Below are 26,313 nucleotides of genomic sequence, written 5' to 3'. Positions count from 1 at the left end.
GTATATTTTAGATCAGAATGTCTTATAGCTTCATTTTTTTTTTTTAGGTATCTTGATGATGTATCATTGCATCATTTAATAAATGCACTTTGTTCCTTATCCCTAGAAGCAATGGATATGGCCTATGGAAATAATAAGGTGTGATATTCTACCTTTCTGTGTTAAATATGGTATATTATTTTGTTTAATAAGGTGTATATTCATTATGATCTTAGCGTTTTACAAGTGGGACTAATACCTTGTAGGCTAGCCCTGTTCTGTTGGGTTTTTATATTTATGGTTGTTATTTGTTGAAGGGGGAGTAAAGAGGACATTTTTTGGCTTATGGTATGTGCCAATATGTATTATGATTTTAAATTGTGTCCATTTCTCTCATATACTGAATATTTTTTAAAATATTTCTATAAAGAATAATTCAACACCACATTTATAAATGTGTTCCACAAAATGTTACAATAATCCTCATGACTACAACTTATGATTGGAGCAGTACAAGTTTTAAATCAAGGAATATATGTCTCAGTTTCTCTTGCCTTCGTTGGGCTGGAAAATAAGGTGTTAATCATTTCTTTCTGAAGGTAATGATTCTCCCTACCTTGAAAATTAAACTTTTACTTTGTTTGTTGACTAAATGAATAGAACAGTACTTTTAAGAACATTTCTTTCTATACTCAAAATATCATTTTCTGTTAAACTTGGAAAAGCGTGGGAATATATGGGTTTATTTATACCTTAGAAATTATTTAAAATAAAATACTTTCTACATTTTAAAATGAATAAATATAGTACTTGGACCATTTACAAATAAATGAAGAAACCCAGAAAATAATTAGAAAAGCAGAGAATGCAGCTTATGGTTTATTTAATATCCAACTGTAGGATCCAAAATTATGTTGTCTGCCTAGTCCTTAATTATAATTCTGGGTACTGTGGCTTGTCATCTTGGCTCATGTAATTCATTTAAAGATTAGCCAATAAGATCTTATTAGGACAAAGTTTTGTATATTAAAGCGCATAGAGAATTACATAAACATGCAGGTATTTGAAAATATATATTATAGTTTACTCCAAATCAAGGCAAGGATAATATGAAACACAGTGAAGTAATCAAATTCTTGATACCTTCAATAATCCTACATCCTTAAGATTAATTCTTAACACAAAAGTATAATATTTTTAATAGAGTACCTTAATGAAATCTGAGCAAGTTTATATGGTAATGGCTTGAGAATTTATGTATTCACTCAACAAGTACAGTATGTTTACTATGTACATGACACTCTGCTAGAAAATATAAAGGAAATGTGAGATTTCTACTTTCAAAGAGCATGTAAACCACTTGGCCCATGGATGAGTGGCAGTTAAGGTGGTAAGAGAGTCTAAATAAATGGTATAGATAGTAAGTGATATGAGACTTATTTTCTGAATCCTTATTGACTTGTTACATAAGATTTTTTAGTACATATTTTTACTAAAATGAATTAAAACTAATCAAGATAAATTAAATTTGTGATTGGAGCTGAATATTCAAGGAACAGTAGGAGATATATATGTATGAAAGGGCAGGTTCATGGAAGTCAGAAGAGAAAAATGTTACATGAAGTCGGAATCAATGAGGATTGAGAAAAAAATAGATTTGAGTATTATTAGTTTATTGTTCACCTTGAGGAGTATAATTTCAATAGAGTTGTAGGAGTAGATGTGATATTTCAGGGAGGCTTGGGGGGAACAGATGTTGAGAAAATGGATACACTGGAATACAGATGACTTCCCTGAGAATGGGGTCACATCTCTCCATTTTAGGATTTAATTTTGTAAAGTAATGTAGTGAATAAGGAATGGAAATAAAAGTTTTTAGAAGTATTCAAGTATGAACTTTATAAAAATTATTTTTATGGAGGTGTAAAACAGTTTATTATTCAGTTGTGCTTTCTATAAAAATTTATAAATGTTCAGATGTTAAAATAAGTAGAAATGTTTGTATTTTTTTACTTTTTTAAAAAGTTTATCAATGTCAGCTGTTCTGAGTGAGTTATATAGCTTAGGAATTAAAATGTATATATCATTGTCCTTTAGGTGTGGCTTTAAAGTGACCAGTCATCTCATTTTTGGTTCTCACTTCAGGAATTTGTGCTAATGTGTTGAGGAGGTAGCTGATGGTAAAGCTTGCAAATTCTTTCTTAGAAGGGGGCAATATTGATGATATTTGTGCAGGCATATTACCAGACTCAGTATCACAACAACAAAAATAATAAAAGAGCTATTATTCTTTGCTTACTGTATGTCAGGTACTAACGTATTTTTATTTAATCACTTAAGACAACTCTGTCAGGTTCAGTAGTAATAACCCCTTTTTACAGATGAAATATAAAACTAGCTTAAATAACCTGCCTGGGGTCACCTGTTTAGTAATTGGTAGAGCTTGGGTTTGAACCCACATATGTCTCATTCCAGAGCTCCATTTTTTTTTTTTTTAATTTATTTATTTTCTTTATTTTATTTTTGGCTGCATTGGGCCTTCGTTGCTGCACGCAGGCTTTTTCTCTAGTTTCAGAGAGCGGGGGCTACTCTTCGTTGCGGTGAGCAGGCTTCGCACTGCAATGGCGTCTCTTGTTGCGGAGCACCGGCCCTAGGCGCGCAGGCTTCAGTAGTTGTTGCGCACGGGCTCAGTAGTTGTGGCTCGCAGGCTCAGTAGTTGTGGTGCACGGGCTTAGTTGCTCGGCGGCACGTGGGATCTTCCCAGACCAGGGCTCGAACCCGTGGCCCCTGCATTGGCAGGCGGATTCTTAACCACTGTGCCACCAGGGAAGCCCCAGAGCTCCATTCTTAACCACTTCACTTGTGGCTCAAAGTTTTGTGTGCATCAAAGTCAGGTATGGCATTTTTTAAAAATGCACAAGTCAGGGCCAGTTTCTAGGCTTCATGAATATAAGAATCTTTGAGTATGAGGTCTGGACATATACATTCTTTTAAATGCTACATGATTCCTCTGTGTATCCTCATTAGAATAAGAAGGAGGAAAAGGAGGAGGTAATACTAGGCAATTTATGAGGATTTATTATGTGCCAGGTACTTTCTAACATGAGGTCATTTCTGTATATTATTATCTCCATTTCATAGATTAAAAAAATTTAGTAGCCTTAAAAAAGCATGAAATTTTGCCATTTGCAACAATATGGATGGACCTGGAAGGTATTATGCTTAGTGAAATATATCAGACAGAGAAAGACAAATACTGTATGTTATCACTTATATGTGGAATCAAAAAAACCCACAAAACAAAACAACCCCCCCAAAAAAACTACTGAATATAATTTGAAAAAAGCAAACTAGTAGTTACCAGTGAGGAGAGGAAAGGAGGAAGGGGCAAATAGGGTAAGGGAATTAAGAGGTACAAACTGTTATGTATAAAATAAATAAGCAACAAGGTTATATTGTATGGCACAGGGAATATAGCCAATATTTTGTAGTAACTATAAATGGAATATAATCTATAAAAATTTTGAATCACTGTGTTGTATACCTGAAACTAATATCATAAATCAGTTATACCTCAATAAAAAGAATTACTCAAGGTTACATAGCTATTAAGTGGTAGTACTGACATGTTAAAAGTTCATAGACATCAGTCTTAACTACTGTATCATATTGTCTCTAGAATGGTGAATTTTTCTACCACAAACATTTTTAGGGTACCTACAGCATTAGCACACGCAGGAAGGGTCAACCTGACTATATTTATCTTAGACCCCAGGGTACTTGGTTCAATGGCTTTTACTAGGAAAGAAAGATAATATCACACATTTCCATAATAGATTTTTATCAGCCCTGTAAAAATGTTGAGTATAGAATAATTATGTAATCTTTTTCCTTAAAAATTGTAAAACTATTATCCTCTTAATTTGCTTTGAAAATTTCAGTTGCCTTTTGTTTTTTCTAATACATTGTCTCCTTTTGAAGTACCACAACCACTCATCAAAAAATTCTCATGGTTTTAGCTTAGTTTTCATTTAAGTATATTTTACTACCTCTATTAATATTGGGTTAGAGATAGTTGCCCTTTGATCTTTTTACTGAAACTGTTCTTATAACACATGGACCAGGTACTCTAATTTAGCCACTTATGAGATACACTGACTCCCTTTCTGTTGTTGAAATGTCAGCGACTGAGGAACGGGGTTTGTCTTCTGTCTCTGCAACTTTTCTGTTAGTGTCTAAACTGACAACGCTTATCTCTGCCTCTTCTTGATGCCACACTTCTTTCCCCTGATCTCTATTGCCTCCTTTCTGCTTTTTGGTTTTTTTTTTTTCATATTTCCTGATATTAACACATAAACCCTGAGCATTTGAAGACTTCACTAATAAGAATATAGATCAGTCAGCTTAGCCTGCCATAACAAAATACTGTAGACTGGATAACTTAAACTATAAAAAAAAATTAATTTTCTCATAGTTCTGGAAGCTGGAAGTCCAAAATCAGGTTGCCAGCATGATCAGTTCTGGTGTGGACGCTCTTCCTGGATTGAAAGATGACTGCCTTCTCACTGTGTCCTCACATGGCAGTGAGAGAGGGAAAGGGAGAGGGAAAAGTGGGAAGAAAAGGGAAAAGAAGTGTGCCTGAGCTCACAAGCTCTTTGGTGTTTCTTCTGATAAGGACATTAATCTTATCGTGTTGGGGCCCCACCCTTATGATCTCATTTAACCTGAATTACCTCTATATAGACCCTATCTCCATATACCATCAGACTGGGGGTTAGAGTTACAGCATATGAAGTTTGGGGGGTGGGGGTCACAATTCAGTCCATAGGCAAATTCTTTCCTTCTGGTCAGAAGACTAGCCATTCTATGTGTCTGGTATAATTTTTGAATTTTCACTCTTTCCCCACTAAAGCATTCTCTTCTCAATCAAATTTTCCAATTAGGAGCTATTCTAGATACTTGAGGGTGGGCAGAAAGGCTTGTCTTATGATAACTGAGGTTTTGTTCTATTTACTGCTAATTAATCATATATTAATTATAGTCATGCTCTTCACAGTATTCTCAGTTTTATTTACAAGTGAAATACTCAAATTCTCCTTATAATATAAAAATGTATTATGTTTTCTCTCTAGGAACCATCTCTTTTTGCTGTTGCCAAATTGTTAGAAACTGGTCTAGTTAACATGCACCGAATAGAAATTCTATGGAGACCTCTAACTGGCCATCTACTTGAGGTAACCTCTTTTTCTTAATTATTATATTTACTTTTTGTTTAGGATAAAGACATACACAGTGAATAAATAATTGTGGATAACCATAAGAAAAATCAGCATTAACATTTTTTTCCTTGTACTTCTGTCTGTATATTTTATCAGGAACTAAAGTTTTATAGTAATTGTTTTGGTAAAGGAATAGGTTGACTTTTTTGACTGAAAATGGGTGATACATCAATGAAATCTCTGAAGTCTCCTTCAGCTGATAGCTTGGGACCCCTTTCTTTTATTATGTAATCTTTTGATCCCCTCACCTTCAGCTAGCTCTGAAACTTCAAGGCAGTTAGCACTGAGACTTAGTACTAAACACTGCTCCTTTACAGCCTTTCCTGTGATTATGAGGTAGCTCTTCTACAAAGGGAAAAAACCTATTTGGTATCACTAATTATAAATAGTGCCAGGGAATTTTATTTGGATTTCTCTTCTCCCGTATTCAGACTGGGGTGAATCTGAAGAATTAGCTGCTTCTATGGAATACACGTTTATATGCAGTTTAGGTTTAGGTTGCTGTGATTGTTTCACATTATTTTAGTAATCTGAGAAAGGTATTATTCTTAATAGGAAAAAGATGTGCTTGTCTTTTCTTTCTTTTTTTCCCTCCATTTTATTGGGATTACTTTTATGAGCTATTAAAGAATATATGTAGATTTCTTCATTATGTAATTCTCATCAAATGGCAAAAAATAAGTTTTTTCAAATTTTAGCTCAGTGTTTGATTATGAAGATAGACCTGATTAGGAACCTGAGTATCTGCTGCTTTTGTTTATTCTGATGACATCATTTACCTTTATGAAATCCTTTCTTTTCTGTGACTTGTTTAGTTTCATTTTTTATCTTCTGTCTCTCTATTGCTTCCTCTTGCCTCTTATTCAGAAGGTAAGCTTTTGGACATTTTCATATATTCTTCAATCTTTATTGATGCACATTTGATATAACTTTTTACATACGAAAGAATAGAAAATGTGATGTTTTAATTTTTCTTTTCTCAAACTGATGTGTGATGCACAGCTGAAGTATACAAATTAAATATTAATTTTTTTCCACATGTGTACCCTTAGGTGTGCCAGCATCCAAACTCTCGAATGAGAGAATGGGGAGCAGAAGCTTTAACTTCACTTATTAAAGCAGGATTAACATTTAACCATGATCCTCCACTTTCACAAAACCAGGTAAAAAAAAACAACTTACCTCTTTTTTAAAAGTACTTACTGTAAGATCATCCTCTCCCATGTGTAACTTTTCTTAATTTATCAAATAGATGATAGTCTAAAAGTGGGTCTTGTTGCTTAATATTCTATTTTATTTGTAGGCCATGGATCTCTTACAGAAGGTTGATATGTCTAGATTTTTAGGATTATCTGTATTAAAATTTTTTCTTGTTAATAACACTGAACTAAGTTAATAAATTACCTAGAATTGGTCTCCTGGTCTAGAAGTTTTCCTCTTCATGCAGTGCCAAGGCTTCATTTGGGGGCCATACTTTATTAGCCTCTTTTCCTTTGGTCCTTACCTGTCTCTATTTTTATTTTTCCCACTCATTACCCTTACATTGGGAGAAACAAGTGGCAGAAGAGGAAAGCACAATAAAATAGATTTTTATTTTTAAATACTTTTAAAGGTTATTTTATACTTTCAGAGTTTACTTTTGTCATGAATCCTTTGTCCTGACTCCCATAATCATTCACATATATCTTATACAGTTTCTAAAAAGTACACCAAAGTTTTATTATTTGAAGATTGAGTAGGAATGAGGCATTTAATAGCCATTCCCATTGCCCTATTATCTCACTGTATTGTATGTAGTTATAGTCTACAAATTTCCTCAACAAATAATATTGAGTGCATGCTATGCCAGGCAGTATTTTAGCTGCCTGGGAATAGAATGATGAACAGGACAGAGAAGATCATTTTTATAGAGCTTTCATTTTAATGATTTCATATTTTTTTCCTACTACAATTTAAGTTTTTTATAACGAAAGCCGTGTTTGTGTATATATCCTCAGCATCCAGCTTAATACCTGGCACATGGTGAGAGCTTAATAAATGTTTGTTCAGTCAGTGAACCAAATAAATGAATCCTTGGAGAGAAAATTAAAAATGAAGCAAGTGCTTTCAAATGCTGAAAAGAATAGAACAAAGTGCTTTTTTCACTTTGCAACAGTAAAAAAATTTTGTGGTTTTTTTGTCATCTTTGTCTACTGTACTTGTTCATTTTTAGGAGTACTGAGACTTTTAAATTTCAGTACATGGGGTATGCATTACTAGAGTAAATGAAAGGTAATTGGGAATTGTTTTCTTCTCTCCAAATAGAGCTAGGTATATATAGATATATTTCCTTTAGTGAGATTCATTTATATGTGTCTATAATTAATACCTTTTAACATAAGATCACTCCCTATTTATCCTGAAATGTAGCATCTTGAAGATTGATTTTTATTTTCTCTTATTAAAAAAAAAGACATAGATGACAAAATAATCCTAATGATTACTGTTAGAGAAATCTTTTTCAATGTTTATTTTACTAAAAAAATTCTCTTTACCATTGCAGTCTGAGTGGAGGTGAATTTAAACTTGAAAGGCAATAGCAGAGCCTTTCCGTGTTCTGGGACTTCTCTTTCTAATTAGCTTCTTGCGTCCTTTTCAGAGGCTGCAGTTGCTTTTACTGAACCCATTAAAGGAGATGTCCAGTGTTAACCATCCAGATATCCGACTCAAGCAATTAGAATGTGTGTTGCAGATTCTGCAGAGTCAGGGAGACAGTCTTGGGCCTGGATGGCCGTTAGTGCTTGGAGTTATGGGAGCAATCAGAAATGATCAAGGGTAAGTGTTTAAAATTAACATCCAAAAAGTGATAGGGAAAGGGAATCCCTCCTAAAATCTTGGGATGATGGTTAATTTTTTATGTATGCCCTTCCTGCTTAAGTTTAAGATCTAGAATAGTTTTTCTTACCCTACCTTCAGGTGGCTATAGGGAATTCTTAGGGCTCATGTTTGTTTTGGAAGGATGGAAAAATTGCTGTTTCTTTGCCATTTATACATGAATACAAGGTTCTTACTTAACAATAAGAAAAATGCATCAATCTAACAAACTTTGAAACACATCCAAAGGTTGAGTTTCCTTTTGGTAAACAATTTGGTAAGATGTAAATGAGCATTTAGTGTTTGACCTCTCTATATATACTATACTTGCTAGTTAGTCTGATTACATGGATAAGTAGTTCCTGCTCTGAAAGTAGAAACCTGTGGAAAAGGAACAAGGCCTAGAGCCCTAGTAACAGAGTAGTTTGTTATGCTACAAAAGAGTAGGACTCCAGTGGGAGGGGTATATGCCTGTGGAGTGGGGCAGAGCCAAAACTATAAAGGACCTTATATGCCTTTATAAATTATTTGGACTTATCCTCAGTACATTTGGGAGGAATTTTAGGATTTTAAGCAGAGGAATGATGTGATTTGGTATGTGTTTGAGATACCTCATTATGTCAGTAGCATTGAGGGGTAAATGGGAAATCCTGCAGCGCTCTCTAGAAATAGGAGACGGAGTTGAGCTACTTAATAGATTGACTGTTGGGGTGAAGGCAGAAATAGCAGACAGAGTCAGGGATGACTCCAAGATTTGTGACTTAGGCAGCTCAGTGGATGGTGGTATTATTAACTAAATAGGGAATACAGAAGGAAGAGCACAGTTGGAGAAAATGTATGGACTTGTTTAATTTAAGGTAGTACATTGCAGTGGCGAGATTTAGCAAACATTTGGATATATTTGTCTGTAATTCTGTGGCAGGACTTATCTTGTTTTGATGACTAGTTTAGGAGTTTTACATGATTGAAATGCTTGAGACTCCTGTGGAAAATTAATTTTTCTTATTTATTTGTAATAACAAATTTCCTTATATACTGTAAAATACAAGATGATTAAAGTGGAAAGATATCAGCCAAAGCCTAGATCATCCGAACAGTTATAAAATAGAGTGTGTTGTAAGGATGAAATTAATTAATACATGTAAAATACTTAGAAAGTATATGATATAGTAAATGCTCAAAGTGTTAGCTATTTTAATGTTTTTATTATTTTTTTCACCACCAGAATTTTTCTCCAAAACCATATACTTCTTATTGTCTTCATTTGAAATACAAAATTACTCTTTACTTTTACAGACTAGATGTAGAATTTTAAATAAAATATAGTATAGATATAAAAGAATAAGGAACTCATTTTCATTCAGTGAGTGAATTGTGTGTATTCTCCTGTGCTAGGCACCATGCTAGTTACTGAGGGTATAGTGGTGAGAAAGTAGCTGTATCCAATTTCCCTTTTTCATTCAATGTCTATGTTTTGTTTGACTAATTGATGCAATAGAAATAATATGGCATTAGTACATAGTTTCTTTTTTTTTGTTTACTTATTTTATTTTATTCCTGTGAGTACTTTTTTTTATTTGTTAATTATTTTTAAGTAAGCATATCTGTTTTTACATTTATGTAAATGATGAAGTACTCTATGATCTATGTTAGGGAAAATTTTCTTGTTCGAATTTTAAAAGAAAATTTTACTTCAAATTATTGTAAGGTATATATTTTTCCTTGAATTTCCGTTAAATGCATGAGTATAAATTTCTTTTCTTTTGTATTTTCAGAGAATCCTTGATACGAACTGCATTCCAGTGTCTTCAGTTGGTTGTGACAGATTTTTTACCAACAATGCCTTGCACTTGCCTGCAGATAGTTGTAGATGTTGCAGGTAGCTTTGGACTTCATAACCAAGAACTTAATATTAGTTTAACTTCAATAGGTTTATTGGTAAGTATCATTGCCTTCCTTATATAATCTAGAAATCACTGTTTGCAACTGAGAGTGAATGCCAAGCTAATGCTATGCTTTTGACTCTATAGGAGTCATTTAAATGACTTTTCAGTACCAAACTTATACCTTGTATGAAGGGTTAAATAATATCATTTAAGAAATAATTATTTAAAAGCAGAGTATTTGGAATAATTTTGATATATTGAGCTGAAATTTGGCTTTTGTAAGGTTTGTTATGGGAGAATTTAGTAAACAAATAATAGTACATACAAGAGAAATGTTCAGTTGACTCTGCTGTGAAGGGTAATTAATTTCTTTTTAAATTTAATTTTATTTATTTTTTTATACAGCAGGTTCTTATTATCTGTTTTATACATAGTAGTATATATATGTCAATCCCAATCTCCCAGTTCATCCTACCACCACCACTACCCCCTTTCCCCCTCTTGGTGTCCATACATTTGTTCTCTACATCTGTGTCTCTATTTCTGCCTTGCAAACTGGTTCATCTGTACCCTTTTTCTAGATTCCACATATATGCATTAATATACGATATTTGTTTTTCTCTTTCTGACTTACTTCACTCTGTATCACAGTCTCTAGGTCCATCCACATCTGAACAAATGACCCAATTTCGTTCCTTTTTATGGCTGAGTAATATTCCATTGTGTACATGTACCGTGTCTTCTTTATCCATTCATCTGTCAATGGGCATTTAGGTTGCTTGCATGACCTGGCTATTGTAAGTAGTGCTGCAATGAACATTGGGGTGCCTGTGTCTTTTTGAATTATGGTTTTCTCTGGGTATATGCCCAGTGGTGGGATTGCTGGGTCATATGATAATTCTATTTTTAGTTTTTTAATGAACCTCCATACTGTTCTCCATAGTGGCTGTATCAATTTACATTCCCACCAACAGTGCAAGAGGGTTCCCTTTTCTCCACACCCTCCCCAGCATATGTTGTTTGTAGGTTTTCTGATGATGCCCATTCCACACAGTGTGAGGTGATACCTCATTGTAGTTTTGATTTGTATTTCTCTAATAATTAGTGATGTTGAGCAGCTTTTGTTTTTTTGTTTTTAAGCCTTCATGCTTCTTATTTTTTTTATTTCTAAATTTGTTTATTTATTCATTTATGGCTGCATTGGGTCTTCGTTGTACGTGGGCTTTCTCTAGTTGTGGAGAGCAGGGGCTACTTTTTGTTGCGGTGTGTGGGCTTCTCATTGTGGTGGCTTCTCTTGTTATGGAGCATGGGCTCTAGGCCCGTGAGCTTCAGTAGTTGTGGCATGCAGGCTCAGTAGTTGTAGCTCGCGGGCTCTAGAGTGCAGGCTCAGTAGTTGTGCACGGGCTTAGTTGCTTTGCGGCATGTGAGATCTTCCCGGACCAGGGCTCGAACCCTTGTCCCCTGCTTGGCAGACGGATTTTCAACCACTGCACCACCAGGGAAGTCCGAGCAGCTTTTCCTGTGCCTTTTGGCCATCTGTATGTCTTCTTTGGTGAAATGTCTATTTAGGTCTTCTGCCCATTTTTGGATTGGGTTGTTTGTTTTTTAAATATTGAACTGCATGAGCTGTTTATATATTTTGGAGATTAATTCTTTGTCCGTTGATTCGTTTGCAAATATTTTCTTCCATTCTGAGGGTTGTCTTTTCGTCTTGTTTAAAGTTTCCTTTGGGGCTTCCCTGGTGGCGCAGTGGTTGAGAGTCCACCTGCTGATGCAGGGGACACGGGTTCGTGCCCTGGTCCGGGAAGATCCCACATGCCACGGAGCGGCTGGGCCCGTGAGCCATGGCCGCTGAGCCTGTGCATCCGGAGCCTGTGTTCCGCAACGGGAGAGGCCACAACAGTGAGAGGCCCGTGTACCGCAAAAAAAAAAAAAAGTTTCCTTTGCTGTGCAAAAGCTTTTAAGTTTCATTAGGTCCCATTTGTTTATTTTTATTTCCAATACTCTAGGAGGTGGGTCAAAAAAGATCTTGCTGTGATTTATGTCAAAGAGTGTTCTTCCTATGTTTTCCTCTCAGAGTTTTATAGTGTCTGGTCTTACATTTAGGTTTCTAATCCATTTTGAGTTTATTGTTGTGTATGGTGTAAGGGAGGGTTCTAGCTTCATTCTTTTACATGTAGCTGTCCAGTGTTCCTAGCACCCCTTTTTTTTTTTTTTTTTTTTGTGGTACGCGGGCCTCTCACTGTTGTGGCCTCTCCCGTCACGGAGCACAGGCTCCGGACATGCAGGCTCAGCGGCCATGGCTCACAGACCTAGCCACTCCGCAGCAAGTGGGATCTTCCCGGACTGGGACACAAACCCGTGTCCCCTGCATCGGCAGGCAGACTCTCAACCACTCTGCCACCAGGGAAGCCCTAACTTTGGGGTTTTTTTGTTCTTCTTTCTCTCATTGCTTTGGGTGTAAGGTTAGGTTGTTTATTTGAGTTGTTTCTTGTTTCTTGAGGAAGGATTGTATTGCTATAAACTTCCCTCTTAGAACTGCTTTTGCTGCTTCCCATAGGTTTTGGGTCATCGTGTTTTCATTGTCATTTGTTTCTAGGTATTTTTTGATTTCCTCTTTGATTTCTTCAGTGATCTCTTGGTTATTTAGTAATGTATTGTTTAGCCTCCATGTGTTTGTATTTTTTAGATTTTTTCCTGTAATTGATATCTAGTCTCATAGCGTTGTGATTGGAAAAGATACTTGATATGATTTCAGTTTTCTTAAATTTACCAAGGCTTGATTTGTGACCCAAGATATGATCTTTCCTGGGGAATGTTCCATGAGCACTTGAGAAGAAGCAGAACACTTGCTTCTGCTGTCTCAAGGGTAACTGATTTTTAATGTTATTTTCATAGTAACATTTTTTTTTAATTGAAGTATAGTTGATTTACAATGTTGTGTTAATTTCTGCTGTATGGCAGAGTAATTCAGTTATACATATATATATATATATATATACACATTATCTTTTATATTCCTTTCCATTATGGTTTATCATAGGATATTGTGTATAGTTCCCTGTGCTATATACAGTAGGACCTTGTTGTTTATCAATTCTAAATAGTTTGTATCTGCTAACCCCAAACTCCTAATCCATCCATCCCTCACCCCTCTTCCCCTTGGCACCCACAAGTTTGTTCTTTATGTGTGTGAGTCTGTTTCTGTTTCATAGGTAGGTTCATTTGTATCGTATTTTATATTCCATATATAAGTGATATCATATGGTATTTTTCTTTCTCTTTCTGACAGTAGTAACATTTTTATGTACTACTTATTTAGGAAGTAAAGCTTCAATAAAGACTTTACCATTTACATCGTCCTGTAGTGTGTCAACACTGCTTAGTTAGGTGTTTAGGAGATAGCATATAATAGTGAGAGAGCCTAGACTGCGGAAACAGATATACATGTACTATTTTAATTCTGTCTACATCTTGTTCATTGTTAAACTATTGACCTCTTGAGCCTCATTTCACTTATCGATTATAGAAATAATAAAATCTATGTTAAGGTATTGTTAATATTACATTAAACATGTAGAGAAGTAAACAGTATATATTTATTTAAAGGCAATTATTTAGAGTCTTTTAAATGCATATTATAATTCAGAAGTTTTTAAAGTCAAACTTAATGTTCCTTACAACTAGATAAGTTAATATTTTACAATTAAAAATGTAATCATGGGGGAAAACATAGGCATGTTGAGTATTTAATTGCTCCCAAAGGGTGGTTGGTTAATTCAGTGTTGATTAAATTACTGCTAGATATCATGTCCTTTATTTTACATTTATGTTCATAGGTATTGTATTCTCTTCATTTTTACAACTGATGTAATTCTCATTAATTCACATACCTTACTGTGGTTGACAGTGAACTCAATAAGACATGTTTGGAGATGTTAACTACTCTTGTATGAAATTACAAAATATTATTAAATGATAGGGATTGTTTAATAATTTTGTTAGGTTAATAATGGTATCATGGTTATGTTTTTTAAAGCCTTTTCTAGTAGAGATTATAAAATATAGGCATGAAGAAAATATGACAAAATGTTAACAATTGTTATATCTAGATGTGGTGGTTATATCAGTATATTGATATACTCTCCCTGCTTTTCTGTATGTTCTTGAAATTTTTCATATTAAACATTTTGTTTCTTTTTCATTTCTTTTAATTTTTACTGTGAAGTAAAGATACACCCAGACACCTCAGTACCCATCACCCAAGCCAGGAAATGGCACATCACCCTACTTAAGACCCTTCATATGCCCCTCTCAGATTGCACTGGTCTCCTCTGTCAAAGTCATTTGTACCCTGAAATTTCTGTTACTTGCTTCCCTGTTTTTCTTTATAGTTTTTATCACTTTATGCTTTTATACTTAAATAATATATTGTTTGCAGTTGCCTGTTTATGAAAGAGAATAAGTAGAATCATACTTTAATCTTCTGTTGTTTCTTTGCTCAACATTTATTTTTGAGATTCACTCCTGGTGATTTAATCATGCAGTATTTCATTGTATGATTATACCACAATTTAATGATCCAGTCTACCTTTGGTGAACATTTGGATTATTTCTTGGTCTTTGCAGTTATGAGCAATGCTGTCATAAAGATTCTTGCACTTGTCCAAGGAACTTTTTGAGGGCACATAGCCTACATTGGAATTGCTGGGTCTTTATGTATGTGCATGTTCAACTTTCTAGGTAGAACCAACTTGTTTTCTTTTTTCTTTTATTTATTGAGGTATAGTTGATTTATAATATTATATTAGTTTCAGGTATACAACATAGTGATTCAAAATTTTTATGATTATACTCCATTTAAAGTTATTATAGAATATTGGCTATATTCCCTGTGCTTTACAATATTTCCTTGTAGCTTGTTTATTTTATACATAGTAGTTTATACCTCTTAATCTCCTATTCCTATATTGTCCTTTCCCATTTCCATCTCCCCTCTAGTTTGTTCTGTATGAGTCTCTTTCTCTGTTGTTGTATTCATTTGTTTGAATCATCTTAGATTCTGCATATAAATGATAACATACAGTATTTGTCTTTCTTTGTCTGACTTATTTCGCTAACCATAATACCTTCCAGGTTCATCCCTGTTGTTGAAAAAGGCAAATTTTCATTCTTCTTTATGGCTGAGTAGTATTCCATCGTGTGTGTGTGTACGTATATATATATAGAGAGAGAGATAGACAGATATACATATATATATATAATATATACAATCTATTTATTTACCTATCTAGCTACCACATCTTCTTTATCCATTCATCTGTTGATGGGCACTTAGGTAACTCTATATCTTGGCTATTGTAAATAGTGCTGCTATGAACATTGGGGTGCATGTGTCTTTTCAAATTAGTGTTTTCATTTTTTCCAAATATTTATCTAGGAGTGGAATTTCTGGATCATATGGTAGTTCTATTTTTAGTTTTTTGAGGAGCCTCCATACTGTTTTCCACATTGACTGCACCAATTTTTTCAAATTATTAATGTTAGCACAAGATTGCTCCCTCAAATTCTGAAATCAGTTAGAGACACTTGACAGAAGAGGAGATATTTTCATTAAATCCATTCTACTAGAAAAGGAGTTTCTGAAATAATTGTTTTTTTAATTCTGAAAAAGTATGTGTTGCATATCTATGTGTTTAAAATAAAATCTATGAATAAATTGATATTTTCTCCTTTGCTTTTTAGTGGAATATTTCAGATTATTTTTTCCAAAGAGGAGAAACTATTGAAAAAGAATTAAATAACGAAGAAGCAGCACAGCAAAAGCAGGCAGAAGAGAAAGGAGTGGTTTTAAATCGGCCGTTCCACCCTGCACCACCGTTTGATTGTTTGTGGTTGTGTCTTTATGCAAAATTGGGTGAACTATGTGTGGACCCCCGTCCTGCTGTCAGGAAGAGTGCAGGGCAAACTCTATTTTCGACAATTGGTGCACATGGAACTTTATTACAGCCCTCAACATGGCACACTGTTATTTGGAAGGTACTGTAAAATAGCTTGAGTTATCAGTTCTTAATTGAGACATGCTTATATACTTTTTCAATTAAACTTGTTCATATTAATTAAAAAAATTTTTTTTTAATTTTTAGTTTTTTTATTGAAGTCTAGTTGATTTTAAATGTTGTTAGTTTCACTTTCACTGAATGTGATTCAGTTATACATATATATTCTTTTTCTTCCTATTAATTTTTTTTTTTTTTTTGCGTTACGCGGGCCTCTCACTGCTGTGGCCTCTGCTGTTGCGGAGCACAGGCTCCGGACGCACAGGCCCAGTGACCATGGCTCACGGGCCCAGCAGCTCCGCGGCATGTGGGATCTTCCTGGACCGGGGCACGAACCCGTGTCCCCTGCATCGGCAGGTGGACTCTCAACCACTGCACCACCAGGGAAGCCCTCTTCCTATTAATTTTTAAAGAAGAGTTTCTGTCTGTGCATTTGGCAAAACAGAAAATGTTAGCTTTGTCGTATTTTTAATTGCACCTCACATAGATCGGATTAAATACTAAAAGCCTCATCTTTTTATCTCTTTATCTCCTTTGCACTTCCCTCTCTCCTCGTTTTCCCCTGTGGTAATAGAACTAGTAGTTGCTAAACCACTACCTATAATTCAAATATAATATAGTCAAATGAAAATTTTCACCAGTAGTGAAATTTACTTGCAGACTCACCAAACAAAAACCACCTCCAATTTGTAAATTCCATGTTCGTTCATTAAATATGCAGTTTCATTTTTTTAATTTTTCAATTTTATCTTCTTTTTAAAATGTTCTTACAGAGTCAACAGCTTGTTAGTGAGCATCCCCTCTTTGCTAAAAGCTCTCTGTTTTTTGTTTAATCTGTTCCATTTTAATAAAATTCTATTTATAATCCTTCCATTGCTTTTGTGAATTTTTGAAATCAGCAAGTTTGTTGGTAGGCAAAATGGTAAACCTTCATTGTATTTAACAGTGTTTTCAGTTTAATAAAAAGACCCCAGAATGTCTTCTTAAAAAATTAATAATGTATGTTCCGTAATAAAAATAATTAAAAGCCCTGCTCCCCACTCCTATGTCTTCTGTTTTTTTTTCGTTTTTTTTTTTTTTTTTTTTTAGTAGCTGCACCACGCCGCATGAGGGATGTCAGGGATCTAACCCGGGCCCCCTGCATTGGGAGAGTAGTCTTAACCACTGGACCACCAGGGAAGTCCCCTCTTGTGTCTTCTGTTTCAACTCTATCCCCTGGCTTCTCAGTTCACAAACATGCTGAAGAGTCCTTTATTGTTTTAAAAAACAAACTGATATTTTCTCTGCTTTCTGTTTTCTTTTCAGACAGCTTCATTGTTAATCTTGCTGCCTAAATCTCAATAATTTTTTTTCTTTCTCACTTCCCCTGCATTCCCTTACCCCCTTGTAATTTGATATCCAGATTATTCTACTTCAGAGTATCTTAAACCTTAGCATGTGACAGAATCTCCTAGAGGACTTAATAAAGAACAAATTGCTTGAGCCACTGTCCCCAACCCTCTAGAGTTTCTGATTTCTTTCCCCTGGCGCAGGGACTGAGAATTTGCATGTCTGTGAAGCTCCTGGGTGATGCTGATGGTTCTGAGACCATATTTTTAGAACCACACAAATTGTTCATAGACTCTACAGGTAGTCTTCTAATTGCCAAGGCTCTTGCCCCATGCTCAATCCTTATCCTACTCGTTTTTTGTAGCATTTAATACTGCTGATTATTTTTTCCTTGAAATTTCTCTTCCTTTGGCTTGTGTTCCACAGCATGCGTGTGCTTCTCTACTCAATTTTTATTTTATTTTTTGGGCTCCTATTACTTCCTCTGATTCTACATTTTAAATGTAAACGTTCCCCAAATCCCAACCGCCTCCTGCTTGATTTTTTTCAAGCACCTTCATCCAGTCCTGAAGTTTCAGCAGTAACCTCTGTCCAGATGTCACTCATAGTTATATATTTGCCTGGATCCCTCTCCTTAACTTCATTCCCTTCTTGTACATTACCCCCTAGGTGCTCCATTGGCACCTCAGCTCAGTAAGTCTTAGACAATAGTCTATCCAATTTATTTTAATTTTTCATATTCTATGACCTTAAGGATAAACTTAATATAAGGTTACCTCTGTTGGTCAGTTTCGTCTAATATATGGGGATTGATCAGAATGTCAGGTGTAATTCTTTGTAACAATGCCTAATTTTCTATGCTGTTACTTAAGCTGTGTTATCAATACTTTTTATATGCATTGTTATAAATATTTAGGTTCTCTTTCATCTATTGGACCGAGTTCGAGAGTCTTCTACCACTGCAGACAAAGAAAAGATTGAGTCCGGAGGTGGCAATATTCTCATTCATCATTCAAGGGACACAGCAGAGAAGCAATGGGCTGAGACATGGGTTTTAACATTGGCCGGAGTAGCAAGAATCTTCAACACTAGAAGATATTTACTGCAACCTTTAGGTAGATACACATTTTTTTTTTCTGAGTATACAAGTAATTAATGTTAAAGGAAATTTGGAAAATACAGGAGATTCTTTAAAGTTCATATACAATGCTACTTTCCAAGAATAATCCATCTTAACTGCCAGTCTTTGTGTTATGTGTGGTGTGTGCATGAGCATGCACGTTTTCATTCATTTCACTGAGAAAATATGTAATGTGCACCTACTGCGGGTGAGTCTCTAGGGGATGCGATGTCCTTGCTATTTCATGGGTATGAGGGAAGAACTGTAATTACATAAATAAATACAAAGTTGCTACAATGATCAGTGCTAAAAGGAGCTTATAGTAGGTTGTGTGCTTATAATAGATATTCGACCAGGCCAGTGAGGTATGTGTAGGCTTCCCTGAGAAAGCAATATTTTATCTGCGTAGTAGTTCATCGGGCAAGGGCAGGAGGAACTGGGAAGAGCCTTACAGGCAGAGAGAATGTGTAAAAGAGATGGGAGAAGATTGAGGAGATGGGGATGGTGAGGACCCCGGCATGTTTGAAGGTCTGGAATGAAGAGAACACAGAAAAGTGTAATTCCACATCAGGTTGTAGAGGTAGAGAGAGGCCAGAGCATGGAACACTTTGCAGGTTATGTTCAAAAGTTAAGACTTTATTCTAAGAGCACTGGAAGGTTTTAATCCATGATGTGATGTGATCAGATATGCAGTTCAGAAATATCACTTCAGATGGTATGTGTGGAATGGAATGGCCACAAAGAAGAATGGTAGGATACTGTTAGACTGGTGAGGAAACTTGGTGGTGTAGATCAGTGCCTCTCAACCAGGGCCAATTTTGCCCAACCTACTCCCTCCCCCCACAGGATATTTGACAATGTCTGGAGACAGTTTTGGTTGTCACAACTGGGGAAGGACATGCACTACTGGCTTCTGGGGGAGTAACAGCCAGGGATGCTGCTACATATCTTACAATGCACAGGATAGCCCCTACAACAAAGAGTTATCCAACCCAAAATGTCAGTAGTATTGAGATTGAGAAACTCTGGTGTAGATTATAATAACTTCCTTCAATTCTGGTGGTAGGGCTGGGAGTGGTTGAGAAAAGTGAACAGAAGTACTTTTGTACATAATTGTGAACAAGTACATATTATTTTTTTAATTTATTATTTTATGGTTGGCTTTCCCCCCCATTATGTTAAAGCATAAGCATATTTACTCTTTTCGTGGGCATTTTTGTGTGGTGTTCATCATGTACACTTTAGGGCTCTCTCTATTTTATATATACATATATATATACATATATATATATAATGTACATACATATACATTTTAAATCTTAGTTTTTTGTTTTCATGTAAAATTTACATATAATGAAATGTGCCAATCTTAACTGTATGTTTGCTGAGTTTTGACAAATAAGCATCGTTTTTAATACCTCTGTGATAGTTACTTTATCTTAAAAGCTAAGAACTAATAGATTTAGATTTTTTTAAATGAAGACATGATGCAGTTCATGTAGCTTTGATGATTTTTTATAATTTGAACACTAGGAAATGGTTTTTATTATTTTAGAATAAGATGGTGTCAGGGTGATGCTCATAGAATGGTTCAGAAGTGTTCCTTCCTCTGCAGTTTTTTTTTGAGTAGTTTGAGAAGGATAGGTGTTAACTCTTCTCTAAATGTTTGGTAGAATTCACCTATGAAGCCATCTGGTCCTAGATGTTTGTTCATTGGAGTTTTTAAATTACTGATTCAATTTCATAACCAATAATTGTTCATATTTTCTGTTTCTTCCTGGTTCAGTCTTGGGAGATTCTTTCAAAGAATTTGTCCATTTCTTCTAGGTTGTCCATTTTATTGGTGTATAGTTGTTCTTAGAAGTCTCTTATGATTCTTTGTATTTCTGTGGTGTCAGTTGTAACTTCTTCTTTTTCATTTCTGATTTTATTGATTTGGGCCCTCTCCCTTTTTTTCTTGATGAGTCTGGCTGAAGGTTTGTCAATTTGGTTTATCTTTTCAAAGAAGCAGATTTTAGTTTCATTGATCTTTTCTATTGTTGTTTTAGTCTCTATTTCATTTATTTCTGCTCTGATCTTTATGATTTCTTTCCTTCTACTAACTTTGGGTTTTGTTCTTTTTTCTCTAGTTCCCTTAGGTGTAAAGTTAGGTTGTTCATTTGAGATTTTTCTTATTTCCTGAAGTAAGCTCGTATTGCTATAAACTTTCCTATTAGAACTGCTTTTGCTGGCGTCCCAAAGGTTTTGGATCATTGTATTTTCATTTTCATTTGTCTCTAGGTATTTTTTGATTTCCTCTTTGATTTCTTCAGTGATCCATTGGCTGTTTAGTAGCATATTGTTTAGCCTCCACATGTTTGTGGTTTTTTGCAGTTTTTTTCTTGTAGTTGAAAATTTTGCCATTTGCAGCAACATGGGTAGACTTGCAGGACATTATGCTAAGTGAAGTAAGTCAGACAGAGAAAGACAAATACTGATATGATATCACTTCTATGTAGAATCTAAAAAATAAAACAAACTAGTGAATATAACAAAAAAGAAGCAGACTCGCAGATACAGAGAACAAACTAGTGGTTACCAGTGGGGACAGGGGGCAAGTGGGGCAATACAAGGGTGGGGGACTGGAAGCTGCAAACTATTGGATATAAGATAGGCTGCAAGGATGTATTTTACAACACTGGAATATAGCCAGTATTTTGTAATAATTGTAAATAGAGTGTAACCTTTAAAAATTGTATAAAAATTTTAAAAAATATTTTTAAATAATGCGGTTCATATTTTTAACATAACCACGTGCAATATATAATTATACCTAGTCTTTTAGAAAGAAGACTTCTTCCTAGACATAGAATATATTAATGAAAGAATTACTGGGTTTTTTCCTAACTATGGCATGGAATATTCTAAATCTGAGACTTGGTCACCATTCTGGTAGGGAAACGTAATGTTTCATCTGACTTTTGGACTGGAATGGCAACAAGCAGAAGTATTTTGTTTTGTTGTTTTGATAGTTTTTAGACAAAAATTTTTTAAACTCTTTGAACAGTTTACTGAAAAATCTGTTTTTTATTGTATGTAATTTATACTTCAATTTTTTTTTTTTAAAGTATGGAGAGGAAGAGGCATATAACTGGGCAAGTGTTATCATTTATCCTGTAAAGGCAGAGCAATACTTACTGTTTTATACTAGACTCAGTTCCAGCTTTCCAATTAACTGAATGCTTCCTCAGTCATATGGATTTATCCCTTCTTGAAAAAACATCTAGTCTTTGATAGCTTTTGTGAAGTGAAATTCTTTAAACCTCGATTATCTCTATTTCATAGCCTACTTAATGTTATCCTTTGCAGAATGTCAGTTCCTCTGATTTTTGCATTATTTAAATACAAATAGGTGGGTAATAATCCATGCTACTAACAAAGCCATTGGGCTAGATGTCTGTAGGAACAAGATAATTTTTTGCTGGGCTTTATAGGAACAAACCACACCAGGCCATAGAGAGTTTCATTATAAACGTGCTTAGTTGGTCACAGGAGTAGAGCAAGAGATTGAATTGATTAGTGGAAACAACAGCTACCATTCAGCCCATGTTCTGCTGATGGTAGATCAGTCGACTCGGTTTTACATGGGAGAAATAAATTTAGACTCATTGTAAAAGGACAGTCTAATCTTTATGGTGCATTTTCTCCTGGCAACTCACTGATGGGGGAAAAATGTTTAAGAAAATTCCACAACTGTAAAATTATTTAAATATGAAAACCAAAGTGTAAAGTTAAGATTTTTATGGAGTATGATTTACAGTTTATTTTAAACATTTAGACAGATTAAAAAACGTGTATCATTCTGTTTTAACTTTTCCAATATGCTTAAGAATGGGAACATCCTACTTAATCATTAATAAAGGTAGATGGTTAGACTGAAGATGTTACTGAAAAGTTTTTGTTTTCACCCTCTTAAGTTTTTATTCTGTTCTCCTTAGGCAGAAGTACTAGAATAGAAACATGTATACATACATTTACAGAGTTTTATTTTTAAGACCAAAACCTTGTTTGATATACTCATTATCCTCTTCTTGATGCTGTTTGTTCCTGTAGCTGACAAAAATTTTTTACTGGGTTTTTGGGTTGTAATGATTTTAATTCACATTGTTAGTACCTTAGCGTATTTTTTCTAGTTCTATAGGAATTTAAGCAGAAAAATAAAGCAAATAAACTTTAAAGTGTCTAATAGTAAGAGAAAATTTGATCTCTTTTATGGTGATAAACTTTGTTTTCCTCTTCCTAATATAGGAGATTTTTCAAGAGCATGGGATGTTCTTCTTGACCATATACAATCAGCAGCACTCAGCAAAAACAACGAAGTATCTCTGGCTGCGCTGAAAAGCTTCCAGGAAATTTTACAGATTGTGACCCCTGTCAGAGACTCAGATAAGCCTGAGACACCACCTGCAGTTAATGTCCCTGTGCCTGTCCTTTTAGGGTCCATATCAGGCCCTGGCCTGAACAGGCCATTTGTAAGAACAGATTCCATTGGAGAAAGACTTGGAAGATATAGCAGCTCTGAGCCACCTGTAGTTACTGATGAGCTTGAAGATTTGAATCTCTGGTGGGCTGCATGGAATACCTGGTATAGAGTTGGATCTGAAAGCACTAAGCCTCCTATTACTTTTGATAAACTAACTTTCATTCCCAGCCAGCCTTTTCTTACAGCTTTAATTCAGATATTTCCAGCTCTTTACCAACACATAAAAACTGGTTTCAACATGGATGATTTGCAAAAGTTGGGAGTCATACTACACAGTGCCGTTTCAGTCCCAATAAGTTCAGATGCATCCCCTTTCATTCTTCCATCTTACACTGAAGCAGTTTTGACAAGTTTACAGGAAGCTGTACTTACAGCTCTAGATGTTCTCCAAAAGGTAATAGAATTTTAGTGGCTATCTAAGCAATATTGAATATGGTTCTCTGGAACTTTTTTTTACTTTGCTATATATTTTTTGGGATAAATTCTGGATCATCAGGATTGTTGTGTGTGTATACTTTGGGATGAATTCAAGATTGTAAAGATCAAAAAAGAAGATTGTAAAGATCCAGTTATTTTTAAAACTTTTATTTTTCTAATATATTTTAAAAGGTATTTCAGGTTTATTTTGAGAGTCTTTAAGAAACTGCCTGCATTCTCTTGCTTCTGTTCACCAGCCTTTTTTGGTTTGTTCATGTAACTCTTCACAAGAGGATGTACTTTTGGAATGACAACTTTAGTAAAGTATCTCTATAATTAGAAAATTAATAAGTCATAGGATTATATTTTGGTTTTTTCATCTGTACTTAAATTTAGCTCTGGAATTGTTGGAAGCCCATATTTTTTAAAAAAGAAGTAAGAATAAATTTATAAAGTATTTTTCTCACAGAAATTTTAAAAAGATATGTTTTAACCTATGTGTGTTTTGTTACTGCAAAATATATATGTATATATATATATTAAGACAGACCTAAAAATTATTGAGCACATTCCAGTTAGCAAGCAAGACCAGATCAAAATCAAAGAACGTTTTAAACTGTCAAGGTAATTATTAGCACAATTCACAACAACCAAAATGCTAAACAAAAAAAATGCCACCTGAAGAGCCAGCAATCTCGACAAAGTTGCTATGACATTCTAACAAAATTAGAATGGAAGTATTAGATTCTGATTACACATGTGTTATCAGTAGCCATTTGTGTACTGAAGATCATGTTTTCTAATTGAATGATTGCCTTATATGCAACTGGATTGAAGAAAACTTTCAAAGTAAGAATGGTGGTTTCTACTACACCATAATATGCCTTGAATGACTCTGGAGGAAGTCTAGCCGAGCAGTAATTCCTTGATCTCTTTACCCCTAGTTACACTGTGCAGAGAAACAAATTGTGTAGAAACTTAAAATCTAAGAGAATCTGGCATTTAAAAAACTTTATTGTAGGGATATCAGTTTTCCATAATTGAAATCAAAAGAGCTGCTTTTATTTTCAGTGGGGGAAGAAAAGTAGCCTGTCAATAATAACTTTTTTCTCCCTGACTGTGAACATAAGTTGCTTATAGACTGCCTTAGAGGGAATGGAAAAGTTAATATATTAGAGAAAGAGAGCATAGGCCTTGTGAGATACCCATAATCTAAAACTTTCAGATGTTTAATTCAAGCTTTTATATGTGTAGAGGATAGTAAACAAAAGGAAACAACAAACCCCCAAAACTTTTTTCCAGGGAAAAAAGCATATAATTTTATTTAGGAAAAAAACTGCTGCTTTCGCAATAAGAAAACAAGTAGAATCATTCATCCCAACTACTAGGAATTTGTTCTAAGCTTTGAACTTTTAATGGCTTTGAAAGCAATATATACCTTCAATTGGGAACTTAGGAAGTTTTATTGTTGGAAACTTAGGAAGTTTTATTTATATAAATTGATATCATTTTGCATTACTAATTTTCACTCTAGCCATTGTTTATTACTTATGTGATTATCTAAATGATGTTTCATAATACTTGAATGTGATTCAAATATATAGGGTCTTTAATATTTCCTAACAGAAAACGTATTTCATTATTAGTAAAGAGTGTTTTTATTTTTTCTTTCTTTTTCTTTTTCCAAGTAAGGGTGCTTTTATATTTCCCCCCACAGGTGTCAGAAAATTTTTTCACAAGCAAAAGTTACTTGCTTTGGGACTTTATTCATAAACTAATAAGCTATTCTGCAAAACATTTTATTGATTAAAAGCAGTTTTCCTTCCTAAAGGAAAAACTCATTTCTAATTTCATGTTTACCCTTACATTGTTTAGGGTTTCAGGGTCATAGTCTTTTCCTTGGTTTTCAAATCACTAGTTCACAACCAAAATGATTTAGTCATGTAGGCCAACTTTTTTTTTTTGACCGAGATATTTTGGCATACATGGGGGACCTGAGAATTTGATTATCTGCTTTCCCTAAGTTCTGAGATCAGGAGACTGCATCTATCTTATTTATTGCCACACGGATTGAATTATTTCAAATGACTTAATAAGAGAAACCTTGAACCATGTGAGAGGTTAGATGTCCAGTTTCTTTTCTTTTTTTCACGTACACAGTTTTCAAGGACTAATAAGAACTGTTGTCCAGATTGCTTATGGATTCTTAGCTTTTGGATTAAAATCTGTTACCAGATTTATATATAGGCTTTTCTGATAAACTTCAGAATACTGAAGAAAGCCAATAATAACTTTTTCTTAGAATGAAGTTTGTTGTAAAAAAAAAAAAGAAAAAAAGAGTTGGTTCCATATTATGCATTTTAAGATTCCAGAATTCAACTGTAACACTATTAGTTTTTTTTTTTTTTTTTTTTAATAAAGGACCACTGAAAATCAAAACATATAGTCCAGGTCATTATTTGTTGCTAAGGTATTTTCAGAAAAATTTTGATACTTAGTTTTCTAAGGTCTTCACACAGACTTTTCCCTCCCTCCCTTGCTTTGTCACTGAAAATAAAAGAATTCATTTTAGGGTAATTATATCTTTTCCACAGTAATTACTACTTGTTTACTTGTAAGAGTTAAGACTCAGCAAGGGGTTAATAAAGAAGACCAGTGAAACTATTAAAAGTAGTTAGTAGAGAGAATCTTTTTAGGCTGTATACCTTTCAAGTTCATGATTCACTGTTTCTGAGGAAAGTAACCAAGTAGGGAAAGATGGTATTAGATATCTTTGTTCTACTTTCACATTGTAATTATAGGATAATCTAACATACTAATGGGCAGCACTTTGCTTATCTTCTTTGTACCTCAAGATAATTTTATCTAA

The 26,313-nt window shown here is 34.4% G+C and overlaps 1 protein-coding gene across 3 annotated transcripts in view; it reads left to right on the top strand.

The window, feature by feature from the left end:
• Positions 1–26,313, top strand: part of MON2 (MON2 homolog, regulator of endosome-to-Golgi trafficking) — a 122,773-nt gene that overhangs the window by 62,491 nt on the left and 33,969 nt on the right. For all 3 annotated transcript variants that reach the window (XM_065888025.1, XM_065888024.1, XM_065888023.1), the window contains exons 19-26: positions 48–138; positions 5,112–5,213; positions 6,311–6,421; positions 7,897–8,072; positions 9,887–10,049; positions 15,743–16,036; positions 18,302–18,500; positions 22,793–23,421. In XM_065888025.1, the coding sequence (XP_065744097.1) occupies positions 48–138; positions 5,112–5,213; positions 6,311–6,421; positions 7,897–8,072; positions 9,887–10,049; positions 15,743–16,036; positions 18,302–18,500; positions 22,793–23,421 (1,765 nt within the window). The remainder of the gene's footprint in view (positions 1–47; positions 139–5,111; positions 5,214–6,310; positions 6,422–7,896; positions 8,073–9,886; positions 10,050–15,742; positions 16,037–18,301; positions 18,501–22,792; positions 23,422–26,313) is intronic.

This window comes from Phocoena phocoena, chromosome 11, assembly GCF_963924675.1.
Source record: "Phocoena phocoena chromosome 11, mPhoPho1.1, whole genome shotgun sequence".
Classification (NCBI taxonomy): domain Eukaryota; kingdom Metazoa; phylum Chordata; class Mammalia; order Artiodactyla; family Phocoenidae; genus Phocoena; species Phocoena phocoena.
Note: the sequence above shows the minus strand (reverse complement) of the source record. Positions and strands in the feature narration are given on the sequence as shown.